At 39.9% G+C, this 13,657-nt stretch overlaps 1 protein-coding gene across 4 annotated transcripts in view; it reads left to right on the top strand.

Moving 5' to 3' along the window:
• Positions 1-13,657, top strand: part of LOC127643681 (dysferlin-like) — a 138,547-nt gene that overhangs the window by 96,564 nt on the left and 28,326 nt on the right. For all 4 annotated transcript variants that reach the window (XM_052126504.1, XM_052126512.1, XM_052126498.1 and 1 more), the window contains one exon: positions 11,186-11,284. In XM_052126504.1, the coding sequence (XP_051982464.1) occupies positions 11,186-11,284 (99 nt within the window). The remainder of the gene's footprint in view (positions 1-11,185; positions 11,285-13,657) is intronic.

The following is a 13,657-nucleotide window of genomic DNA, read 5'->3' as shown; positions in this document are numbered from 1 at the left end:
ATATATATATATATATATATATATATATATATATATATATATATATATATCTATATATATATATATATATATATATATATATATATATATATATATATATAGAATAGTTCAGCTTTTTAAATTAGATTGTCCTAGATAGGAATACAATATTATTCATTTAAATGACAACCTCAAACATTTACAGTTTAAACATAAAATACTGTCTTGTAGAGTCCTGAAAATTTTGAAATCAGTTCACATTGTGCAAATTGTGATCTCATGCTGCAATGGCTACACTACTTGTGTGTATGCTTTTGTTTTTTAAATGTTTGTTGTTCACTCCAACTTTCCATCCAAATGAGAATCAACTACAATTTATAGATTTGAGGTGACCCTTTAAAAGTCATATTATAATGTCAACCATGGTTGACTCACAGGATCATGGGTATTTACTAATGTTAACCACCTAACCAAAATGCTTCTGGTTTATAACAGGCAGACGGCACCAGCTCTGCCATTATTAACATCTCGCCCTCTCAGTCCAGCCTCCATGTACGTATATATGACATCATCACCCCTTTCCTCATCTCTTTCCATATCTCTGCAACCTTCATTTCATCCTGACTAGAGCTCATTGGCTGATAAATGTCAAGCTTTGAAGCCAGGTTTTCATTCTCCTTAAAAAGTGAGAATATAATGTTAGATTTATTTATCTCCCCCCCCCCCCCACCACCATTTATGTATATCTGCGACCCATGGCATGTCACCTTGTTTGATTCAGAGTGGCTGTGACAAAATCATCATTTACTCATACAGTATGTTGGTGCTGCATGCCCTTGGTGTATGACAATGCATGGACAAGTGACAATATCTTGTTTTAAGATGTATAGATACTAAAATAAAGTTTCTTACAGAAAGAAGACACTTACTTCAAGTAATGTGTGCTAAAATGTAATGTGTGCTAAAACAATGTGTGATGCGGCATGTAACACATTGTTATTGTAATTCATTTTTTTAATTAATTGTTTTTACATGTAATATGAACACTAATTTTAAGTATTCCCAAATTATCTTTGCACTAGCCTGATTATATATAAAATAAAAAAAAACTTTGACAGATAAATGAAAATTGGCGATCCAGCTGGCTTTTGGAGTGCTTAGTCAATGTTTCTAACTCAAAGTGATTGTGGTGCATCAAACGATTTTCAGTAGGGATGCATCGATACCAATACTGGTATTGGAATTGGGTCTGATACCACACTCATGTGTTTGTGAATGTGTGGAGCTGGTGTTGTGCAGGCACAGAGACACAAACTTCTCATACGTTTAGAGATCCTTGGCTCATACGTGGAAAACACTATTATGAGCAATGCATGCTCTGTTTGTATCAGATGACAGCAGGCAGAGCGCTAATTCAATTAGCACAAGTCATATACAGACTACATATTTATTTATTTATATAGTAGTCTTTTAATAATTACTGTGATTCACGTAGCGAACTGCTTTTCCCAAATTGGGAATCTGCCATTATTACATCAGAGCTCCTTGGTCTAATAACACAGAAACACTTCATAATACATTTTACTCTGCCAAAATAAAAGCTCATTTTAAATGAAAAGAGTATGACAGAAATAGATCACTACTATATAGTTATGCAATATTCACTGTTACACTACTACTACTACTACTACTACTAATACTACTAATAATAATAAATCAATAGTAACTATTATATTTCAGCAGTATCTCACATCTGTGATGCTCTGTTATGCAGCTCTTTATCTGACAAAAATAACTCTAATGTTGTATTTAGGATTGTGCTGGGAGGTTCTGTATATAAGCACTTCCTTTGAAAAAAATAATACAATATTGTGTTTAAAATTAATTGTTATATTTTCATTTTATTAAAGTTTAAATAATTTATTTAAACACAATTTTTATGATAAAATTGAAATAATCTGCTGATATTGAGTTAAAACAATATCGGTACTTGTACTCGGTTTTAAAAAAAATGGAACATCCCTAACTTTCAATAATGAGATCAAACCATTTCCAGGTACATTTTGAGAAGTTATTATTATCCCTGAGTGATGTTCACATTCAGGCTCCACATACACTACCAGGTCTAACAGTTTAGAATAAAAATGAAATCCTTAATGATGCATTTAAAGTTTAGATATTTATTGTTATCTGTCACTGTGGTTACAAGTATTGCATGTGAGTTAATCGGTTTTTAATTCTGTTACCTGTTCATACAGACAGTATTAAATCTGCTGCTGTTATGTACAGGACAATTTGAGAGCTACACCTCCAGTACACCTCCAGTGACAGTGTGAGTGTAGCCTGTCTGATTGGCTACAAAACAGTCACTTTCTGTACTATAGTAGACATTCACCATTCCATTTGAAATGTTTCTGAGGCAAAGCTCATTTGCTCATCTATTTGTCTTTGAGTCTATATAGTCTCAAAGACAAACTCTTTTTTTTTACTTATTTGTTACGCCTTAGATTGGCTGCAGAGCACGGTTCCTCCATGCTGATAAAAAAATGGAGATGGAACCTGTTTTGTGTTCACATCAAGGAGACCTAATGGATTCAAACAATCTTCCTTTTCTCTGCACTTTTTTGGATACATGAATTACATTTTCAACAGAAATAAGTAAGGGTGGTAAATAAGGGATAGAAGAATTAGTAGCTAGCATAAGCAGTTTGTGTCATGATTCTGTCATCGGTATAGTCTTGTGTAACAGGGTTCAGTGGAAAAGGAGGAGGCAGGAACCGGATGAAGAATCAAAGTTATGTTTTAATAAACTCAAACACAAAAACACACAAATGTAAATTCATACAGGGCAGCTGCCTGTAGCTCTGTCTCTGCCTCCCCGGTGTTCTCGGCAGTCTTTGTTTTCACTGTAATGAGACACAGGTGTTTAGTGTTAACAATCACCAGGTGATGGTCCTTAGCACTTCCTCTCTCCCAAGTGACAGACACATAACCACGTCCCGCTCCACAACTTGTTTTTTACTTTTGTGGAAGGACCCTTGTCATTTTTTTCTTACGGGATGTTCTTTTTTCTCTTCATGTACTTCTCTTCCCCTGCTTTTTTTCTGCTCCGTCTCATGTCATGGCCCCTTTGTTCTCTGATTTTCTGTTAAATTTCTCCACCTGCTCCCCTCATTTGCCTGCCCAATTTCTCCCTCTTTATATTTTCCTCATGTGCTCTGCCCTGTGTTGAATCATTTTTTGAGTTCCTGTCTCCAGTCAATAGTTATTTTTCGGTTCTGTTGTCTTTTTTGTATATCTTGTTTATGTTATTTTCTCTCTTGAGAGAGTTTGTTTCTATTTTTTTTATTATTGTTTCAATAAAAGCCCATTTGATTGCCTCTCTGCATTTGGGTCCTCCCTCTGAATTCATGACATAACGATCCAACCACATTTGGACCTAGCAGAGGCATTATGGGCATCCTCATTTTCCCATCTCCCACCCCCGGGGCACCATCAGAGAACGTTCAGCTCAGCTCGACCGGCTTTCCTGTCTCAGTCAAGTGAAGGCTGACATGAGGGTTTTTGCCGGCAAGTTCTTGAAAACATCGGAGGGGCTGAATTACAACAGTGCCACCCTCAAGGACCTTTTAAACACCTGCCATGAGGCCCCCCATGGCTACTGGGTGCATTGAGTTACCCCTGATTACAGTCAGCCTCCCCTGATTGACAGGCCCATTGACTCTCCTTTATCCAATCAGACCTCCAGATCTCCTAAGAAGGAGGAGCCCGCTGCTGATTGTCAGGTGGAGAGTCTGGCTGCTGACCGCCAGGAGGCATGGGAGCCTGCAGCTGACCACCAGGAGGCAGAGGAGCCTGCTTCTCTTTCAATCCCCAAGAAGGCTAGGAGGAAGAGGAGAGGGATCCTTGCATTAGAGTGTGTTGCAGTGCTCTTGGAGGGGACCGAATCTGCTGCTGTCTCCTGTGTGACCAATAATGTTCAGTTCACCTTGGCTGTCGATGAGCCTGTCCAGATTCCCGTGGCTGTCGACGAGCCTATCCAGTTCCCTGTTGCAGTCGACAAGCCTGTTCATTTCCCTGTGTTGAGCCAGGAGTCTGTCCAGTCCCTTGTGACTGTCCACGAGCCTGTCCATTCCCTTGTGGCCATTGACGAGCCTGCCTAGTCCCCTGTTGCCATCGATGAGTCTGTCCTGTCTCCAGTGGCCTCCATTCAGACTGACCCCTCACCAGCGACCACTGCCAAGTTCCCTGTGGCAGCTGCTCAGTCTGACCATTCACCTGCCTCGTACCTGGATCCTCCTCCCTGGCTGGTTGGTAATTCTGTGCCATCTGTCCCACCCTGTTCTGAGCCTCCTGTCCCGCACTGGTTTGTGCCTCTAGCCACGCCCTGGACTGCTTTGTCTGTCCCCCCCTTTTAATTGGAATTGTGTTTTGTTTAGTTAGTTTGGGATACCTGGTATTCATCCCTTAGAGCAGGGGTGAGGAAACTTATATTATAATGTTTTAAACACCTATCACTTAGTTTGTATATCTCCCTGAGAGGGGTTTTGGGGGGTTGGGGGGTTGGGGGTGTTCATCTGTGTTCCGCAACTGCTTTCGGGTCCTTGAATAATGTATAACTTGCGAGTAAGGGCAGCCAGTGGACTTTCTGGTGCCCACCTAGGGCGTTGGTGCTCTACGCAGACTGCATAGTCTGCTGTGGCAGGGTAGAGGGCGGGGCCGGGTCGTGATCCTACACACCCGGTCCGGTATTAGGCTAATTGAGCCTCCGTGAGGGATAAAGGTAGACTGTAGAGGATCGTGCGGGAGAGAGATCGTTAACGGACATGTCTGTCATGTGTGTGTTTATGTTGTCTTTTAAGTTTATCATTAAACTATTATTTATATCGTCAAGCCGGTTCTCGTTTCCTCCTTTCCATTGAATACCTTTACACTGGTGCCGAAGCCAGGGAAGGAGGAGGGATACACCGTAGTAGATTTCTCGCCACTACCGTCCACCCCAACGGAGCAGCCGCGGCCATCGGCCGGGGGACGAGGAGCCCAGCCGCCTGAAAGAGAACGATGGCCGCCGATCGCGAGGGGAGAAGGGGCTCCTAACCGACCGCCTGGAGTGGTCAGGGCCGCTGCCAGGAGCGGAGGAGTTCCCTACCAGCCGCTGAAACGCGGCAGGGTTTAAGACCGCCAACCGCGAGAGGGGAGGGGCTCACTGCCGACCGCCTAGAGCGAGAGAACCGCTGCCAGGGGCAGGGGAGACCCCTTCTGTTCCCCGAGAACGCGGCGGGGCATTCCGTCCACCAGGGGCTGGAGGGCTGCCTCTGATCCGCCCGGAGAGGCGCGGCTGTCGTCCGATAGAGGGTGGAGGAATGGCCGAGGAACGAGCTGCGGCGTATCGGAGAACTGGCGAGTAAGATTTTTTTTCATCTCTCTCTCCTCTCTCTCTCTCTCACTGTCACTCTGCGTTGGCCTTTTCCCTCTTTTCAGGGCTCCCCGGCCTGAGAGAACGAGGGAGGAATGTGGCAGGGCGGAGGGCGGGGGCGGGTCGTGATCCTACACACCCGGTCCTGTATTAGGCTAATTGAGCCTCCGTGAGGGATAAAGGTTGACTGCAGAGGATCGTGCGGGAGAGAGAGATCGTTAACGGACATGTCCGTCGTGTGTGTTTATGCTGTCTTTTAAGTTTATCATTAAACTATTATTTATATCGTCAAGCCAGTTCTCACCTCCTCCTTTCCATTGAATACCTTTACATCTGCTTATAGGGAGCGGCGGTACTGATCATGCCCCCGCATCACGCTAAATTTGGAGTTGAGAATTTCTGCACGAGCCTACAAGTTGTAATTCTGTCTTTAAGGTGCATTCCATCACTCTTTTCCTAATAGCCAGTTGTAAAATCCGACTTTCCAAGTTGAATGGAACGCAGCACTACTTTTCCAAACTTGAGTTGAGAAAGGCTTTTTGTGTCTTCTTTGATCTATTTAGACCTGTCTAACTTTTAGATGACAAACATGTCTTGGCATGATAAGGTTTGGTCTTAGTCACCCGATCCCCACAGCTCCAAGGCTTCGGTTTTAGTCCTTTTGAGTAGTTTAGATCAGGCTAGGAATAAGCAGGATCCGTTGATACAAATTCTTGTTTCTATCACACTCAAAATGTTGTAATTACTGCCTCCTCCTGCCAAGACATAGAGGTTTCTTTTTTGCAAACAAAGATATTTATTTTATTAGAACACATTCAAACCAGATGATCAAATATCCAAATTTTCTCTCTCACCATAGCCAAGGAAAATAGGGCTGTAAAAAGATTCCCAGTGCATTTCCCCTCATAGCCAAATGTCAAGAACAGAAAGAAAAGGAATGAGCAAAAGTAAGAGAGAGAAAGAGAGAATTTTTTTTTTATTCAGTCAGTTTTTCACTAATTAAATTTTGAAGATTCAGAGTTTCTAAGAGCCATAGGACAACATTCTGGTCCTGTCCGGTTTGCTTTCAGAAGGACATAAAAAGAGAGGGTTTGAGAAAAGATGCAAAGTAGAGAGCTGATCATCAAATCTCTTTGTACAAGATTGTATTGAAATGTGCATTACTATTTTGAGGAATTTTAATTGCTTTTATCTGTAATTCCTCTTCTATACCTCAGAATGATAAACGAGAAAATAAAACTTTAAAAAGCAATATAATGTGGACAAATGCACTTCACAGCCTAAATTCAAGCAATCTTGATTGTTTTAACTCATTCAAAACCATTTAGTATGTTTTACTTGCATTTAATGATTTGTTGCATGAACAGTGTTAGTGTGGTAATTAAAAACAAATTTGTTCTATTCTAGATTCTTTAAGAGAACTGTGCCATATACAGGCCTGTACCATTATGATGCTGTCATTGCAGAATGTTAAACAGCTCTGACAGCTCGCATGCCAAGCCTCAAGACACTCCAAAGGACAAATAGCTTTTCAACAGTTTTGCCAGTTTTTCATGCTTAGTAGTTGACATCCAAAAATGATCAGTAGTTCTGAGCAGAAAAAAGAAACCCTTAAAACCGGTCACTCATAAAATGGAAGATTGTTTGGTGCCATAATTTTCTTCAGACCAAGCAAACATGTGAAAAGCGAAATGCACAGATAAGTTTTGTCTTGAATTAGCAAGCGACCTGTGAAGGAGTACAGCACACTGAGTTCACCTACAATGTGAAATTGTTTTTATTTTTTATGGACTTTCTTTGGAAGTTCGTCTTGCAAAAACGCCATGGATTTGGTTTGAACAGGCCTTTAGCGTGGGCCAAACATTTGTCTCTCGCTTCCCACCTTTTGAGGAACCCTGACCCACATCCTGTCCAATATCTGTCCTGAACCAAAATATCACTTCTAAATGAATACCTAAATTCAAAAGACCCTTATCTTCATGCAGCATGTACTGTTTGTATAATGTACCAGTTTATTCAATCTGTTAAGTACTTCATGACAATATGAAAAATTGTGGGCAGAATATTTAAGTTGTGGAGGAAATTTAACCTGCATAAATCCAACAGGTTTTACACCAATACCAAGTCACAAATTCTTGAGGCCATTTTTGATATTGTTTATTTTTCTGAATGATCTGCCAATCAAACTGCATGGACAGTATATTCAAAACATACTTTATGTTAAAAGTCTATTTATTGCTAAATTATTACAAACTTTGTTTGGTTATTTTTTTTATAACTAGTGCATGTGAGGTTATTCTCCTGTAACAGACCCAACTCTAACACTAGCAATACCCTACAGTAAACTGTGCCTCAGGAATGGGTAACTTTATGCATCGATTTTAACAGGTTTTGCATTAATATTATTTTTGAAAAGCATTGAAGTTACTTGTTTTCCTTCAGCCTTTTCAGCCAACCTGTTCCAGTATAATGTTGTCCCTGATTGTAGCAACTAATATCCCCCAACATTTAGAAGTTTGCCCTACCACTTTTTGGGGAAATATTATCATTACATTGTAAGAGTTTTGTTTGATTAGCTGTGTTGCAATGAAAATGACTTTTAAGACCAAGCAGAATCTGTAGCATTGCTAGTGGGCCTAACGAGAACACAAAAGATAACCACTATCAAACTTGGGAGTGCCACTTTGCTTTGCAAACACCTAATTAATATTCATGAGCCTTGCTGATATGGTGCCCCCCCACACTTTTCAGATCATTCACTCCCGTCTGATACAATATTATTCCACGGCTCTTTTATTCCAGATGTTATAAAGAAAGTGGGATACAGCCAAAGCATACAGTGGAGAGACTGGCATGAACAGCAAAACATACCTGAACATTTCCAGTGACTGAAATTCTTATCATACCCTTAACATGATCTTTTTCATCTGTATAATATACATTTTGAAAAAAAAAAAAATTATGTATTCGCGCACACACACACACACACACACGCACGCACGCACGCACACACACACACACACACACACACACACACACACACACACACACACACACACACACACATTCTAGTCTTTTCTGGTGCAGTACATACATTAATATTACCCCTAAGCTTTAAACCTTTTGGGTAGAGTAAAGAATAACTGAACACATGCACATGGTGCAGTCTTAAGTGTCTAGGTGACCAGTCACACATGCACACTTATAAGCACACAGTCTCATTACACATAATTTTAGTGGGAAAATGTGTAACATTACAGTAGTACTTCAGACACACATACACTCAGATTAGCACATACCGTTACTCACACAAACACCTAGGACACACACACAGTAACACAGATGGAAACATGGCTGTCACAGTGTCCTTAGGCTCCACTTTAATAGCATTGACAGACAAAGAGAGGAAACATGTGGCAGTTCTATGAAAAGCACCATTCAGGGCCCAGTTAGGCTGTCCCACAGCCAGGCCAACTCAGCGTAAGTGAGTCTAAAGGCAGCTTCACAATACACTGCATATCCTTACCGCATGCCCAGTCCCATTTACCCTGCGTGCCACTTCTGGGTATATGCATTGGCTGGTAGGGGACCCTCCCCCCAAAACTTTCCTATGTATTACCTGTTCCTTGCCTATGTTTTTCCTGCTCAAACCTCTCTTTTTCTCTGTGGCTTACCAGGGCCTACTGTTAATTAATTTAAAAAAATTAAAAAGCCAACATACTGTTATTATGCTTATTTGGATTCCCCCCATATCCCTAACCTGACAGCTAGGATATCAGCATAGAAAGCAACGGCTTTGTAACGCAAGTACCTAAGGACACAATGCACGTGTAATGCTTACACATAAACAGATGAAAACCTCAGTCATACAGACTGTAGTAGTGGTTTGTGGCAGGGCGGAGGGCGAGCTGGGTTGTGATCCTACACACCCGGTCCCGTATTAGGTTAATTAAGCCTCTGTGAGGGATAAAGGTCGACTGCAGAGGATCGTGCAGGAGAGAGAGATAGTTTACAGATATGTCCTCCGCCCTGCCACATGGTTTTACTACTCTAGACCACTGTAAAACGAAACTCCTCACATCCCCACAAAATGACGTTTCGGCACACTCCTTGTAAAAACATTCAGTCAGTGAACTGGACAATATGTGCATTGCATACTGGGTTCCAAATATTAGAAATATCCATGACAGTCATTAACGTAAATGAATCAGATACAACAAGTATGTCTTACTCGCAGACAAAAAACTTTTTTTTTTTTTCATGAAACATAAAAAGAATATGAAAAACTGTTAAACTGTTTCATTTAACGCAGATGTTCCAGATTAAAACACAATACAATACAACATAATTCGATGCATAAAGCTTAAGCCTGAGGTAATCTTTGCGAAGTGTGACTTGACATGCTGAGCAGCTGAAAGGAAGTCCTAATGCCTGTCGCTTGCAACCTCTGCAGTACGATTTACTGTATACACAGATGCACCATTTCTGTGTTTTTGTCTATCACAAGTGCGGCTTGTATTTAGCTGTGACTATTTCTAGAAAATATATGGTGCATAAGCATAAACACACAAATGATCTCACCTTTTGAACTGGTTCAGCAGTGGTATCTTAGGCTCTCAAAAGACCAAGATTTTCAGCAGACACACATTCCTTGGCACAGCAATGGTATGTGGATTACTCAAAACAGGACACCGTCAACCACCAAAACATGTGGCACCATACTCCCCAAGCACTAAGAGTGGGACAAAAAATATTAGATCCCACCATTCCTCTGCCACTACTGTTTTTCCTCTCTTGTCGATGTTGAAAAAGACATGTTAAATGCATGCTGGAACCAAAACTTCAATTCTCTTCCGGTGAGCCGAAATTGGCCTTCTGGAAGAGAGTTGCATGTGGATGGACAGAGTGTGTAAGAGTCTCTCCCAAACAAACTGTGTTCTGTGCAATGTCGGTCAATCTTTCATCCTTCTGTCAAACACACGCACACATTGACACATATTTCATCACTGTATTTGATAAAAACAGAGTGAGATGATGTGTTGAATTTGTAGTTACTGACACAGGCTCACATTAGCGTGATTAGACATCATACTACTCTTGTTTCTTGTTTTGAGGCAGTGTCACTTCCAAAGGATGTTGTTCTGCTCTAACAACTCTCTTTTGTTTTTTTCTTTCTTTCTTTCTTTTTTTTGGAGGAGAAGGTGGTGTTGGCTGAGGTTTAAACTGCCTGATTTGTGCCATATTTGAAAAATTCCCACACTTTCCATCTGGAATGAGTGAGCGTTGTGCAGACTTACAGTATCAGTGGAGATGCACCAGGAAAGACAATTGCCAAAGACAATTTTAAAGCTCATTCTAGTTTCGGTTGATATGCTCACCAGTACCAACTTTACAGCAGATGTATGATTTATCAGTCACTTATGGAAAAGATTAAGTTATGTTTGGTCTGTGGATGGTGTCACTGTCACTTGTACATGGTATTTCAAATATTTTGACCACTGAGGGAATTTTCTCTTGAATCTTTTTTACCTTTAGCTTTTCAAACCTAACCTTGTATTATTGTTTGTATTGAATTTGTGGGACATGCTTAGATGGGGCAGTGGGTAAGTTGAGTCTTTTCATTGCTTTCTAAATAAATGTTCATGATCATAAAATGTAGATTTTTGAAATAATTTTATTCATCAAAGGTCTATTAAATTGGAACTACTGTTCAGTGATGTGGTGTCAGATATTGAACATAGCTTCCTTGCTGGAGTCTTATTTCTAATGTTTCTTTCTCTCTGTCTACAGCAGGATGAATTTATTGACTGGTGGAGCAAGTTTTATGCCTCTACAGGTGAGAGGAACAAGTGTGGAAGTTATCTGGAGAAAGGGTTCGATACACTGCAGGTAAAGCCAACCTTCACCTAAACAGCAGACTCCATTACAGTCTTCAAAAAGTCACTAAAACACTTTTTGATTAACTAACTAGCCTCTTCCACTTACAATTCTTGAGGACATTTGGTAAGGTAGCACTACTTGTGTTGTAGGGCTGCAATGGTAGGCCTACACAAAATTCACAGTGTAGGGTCACAGTTTTGTACGATTTCTGTGCAGCAGAGAGAACAAAGAATCTGTCTTTCAAGTCACTCATTTGCATATGATTTCACTATGTGTATGATTCCTCCAACTGAATTACAAAACATAACTAAAGAGAATTGAATCTGCATATTGTATAAAAAATTATTAAAAGGCTGCACATATTCTATTTGCTTTGCCATTCAGCCCATTATCAATTTTCTTCAAATTAGAAGTATTTATTGCTGCAGATATGCCAGTTAAATTAAAACTGGCATATCTGCAGCAATAAATACTTCTGTGATGTGGTTATTGTCTTAACTCAGTCTGAATCTGCAAAGAGAGACTGCTTGAATTCTGTGGAAAGACTGACATGATGTTAGACAGAATGAGCTAACTAGCTGGGATACAGATTTGATAGCAAGCAGCTGATGCATGTCGTGTTCTGTTTAAACTCGGTTGTCTTTTTTAAAAAGTATTTACGGTTTCTTCAAATTCTTTCTTTTTTTGTGTGTGTTACACAAAATGAATGTCTCATTCATTTTTACCAGGCCTTCATCAAATATATTTTATACTTTCCAAATGCTTTTATATAGATATTATAGATTCACCCTTGTACCTGACCTTCACTTTCATCATATATCACAAATTATTACATGTTTAAAACTATGATAATCTAAACAAAGAAATAAACAGAAACCATCGAAATATTTATTGTGTGAAAATTATTTGTATCGATAAAAACAAAATAAAAAAAAAGATGCTCAGATATGCATCTATATAACAGTTTTGCCCCTAATTAATTTTTTTCAAAAGTTAGCGTCAAGTGCAATTTAATTCTGGGTTTTTCTCTGGTCATTCCACCATCTGCCTCCTATTATATAGTCCATTCCCTCAAGCACCAGCAGCATAAACAAACCCAGCACATTCGTAAGAAGTTGGTCATGTAAATGAACTGTATGCAATGAAATAGAAGTGTGCAAAAGGCCCTCAGTAAATTGAGTATATACGTTGTTATTCAAGTGTATAACCAACAATGGCCTGCAGGGGGGAGTCATGCTCAAGTAAAGTTTAATGCAAGGATACCATCAGTCACCACAGGTGTTAAATCTGAAACAAAATGGCAGAACCACATGTTGAGTACAGACTGCTTTTCCTTTGTTCCCGAGTTCCCGAGTTCCCAGCCTTTTCAAGTGACTCCTGAGTGGGTTTTCAATGAGTGTGTGTCAGTGACGCAATGTAAGTGTATATTTAACACAATTTGTGATGTAGGAAGTTAAATAAAATCTGTTTAATAAATTATGTGAAATTAGCTTTAGTATCATTCCAAGTTGTTACTGAAAGCTATTTTAAGGCATTATTTGTTCTATATTTTTCTTAGTATGTATAAGTGAATATTTGTGTGACTACTGAGATAATTGAAGTAATAGAGTGAATAACCTTACTGGGAATATTGTTGTTATCTTGCTGCACTGTAACAAACTAAGCAATTCTAATAATTCAGCCTTTTACATATGTATACTGTTGTCATATTTTTGTAGTGTTGTAGCATATTCTTGTTTAGTAATTATTCTTCTATTGTATTTCCTTACTTCAGAACCACACTAGCATGCCTATACAAATATTCCCACCCACTGCCAAGTGCTTTGGAACCTATATCTGTAAAGATATGTATGCCATACTGTGCTGATTGCATTGAACCAAGTAAATGTCTTTTAAATTGATATTGTCTTCCTGAGTCTTGATCGACATCCTGTAGTGAACGCTATATACTGTAACCAGACACATTATCAACCTCACTCTTCCAAACAAATGGTTCTTCGAGCCGGATAGTGATTTGCTATAGTGACCGTGAGGTTGATGAGCATCAGAGAGGATCTGTCCCAGAGTGTGCAACTGTAAAAACAAAGGAAAAAGGGCAAAGGCACACTTACACGGCCAAAACGGCGGACATGTCATCATGCCTACTATGATGACTTTCAAGTGGACTACACTGGTTATAGGCAGATAAGTGAGCATCCTCGGCACATAAGCACAGCGTGGTATTAGCAAAGACAATAGGAGGCAGGTGCATTACAGATGGCTCATCATTATTCACGCAGAGGCTCAAACCCCTCATCAGTTGGCAGTCAAGATAATATAACTGTTTCACCTCAACTAACTAATGCCCAATACAGAGAGAGATCCAATGAGGCTGAATCTAGA

This window comes from Xyrauchen texanus, chromosome 1, assembly GCF_025860055.1.
Source record: "Xyrauchen texanus isolate HMW12.3.18 chromosome 1, RBS_HiC_50CHRs, whole genome shotgun sequence".
In the NCBI taxonomy this organism is placed as follows: Eukaryota; Metazoa; Chordata; class Actinopteri; order Cypriniformes; family Catostomidae; genus Xyrauchen; species Xyrauchen texanus.
This window is presented reverse-complemented; position numbering and strand designations above follow the sequence as displayed.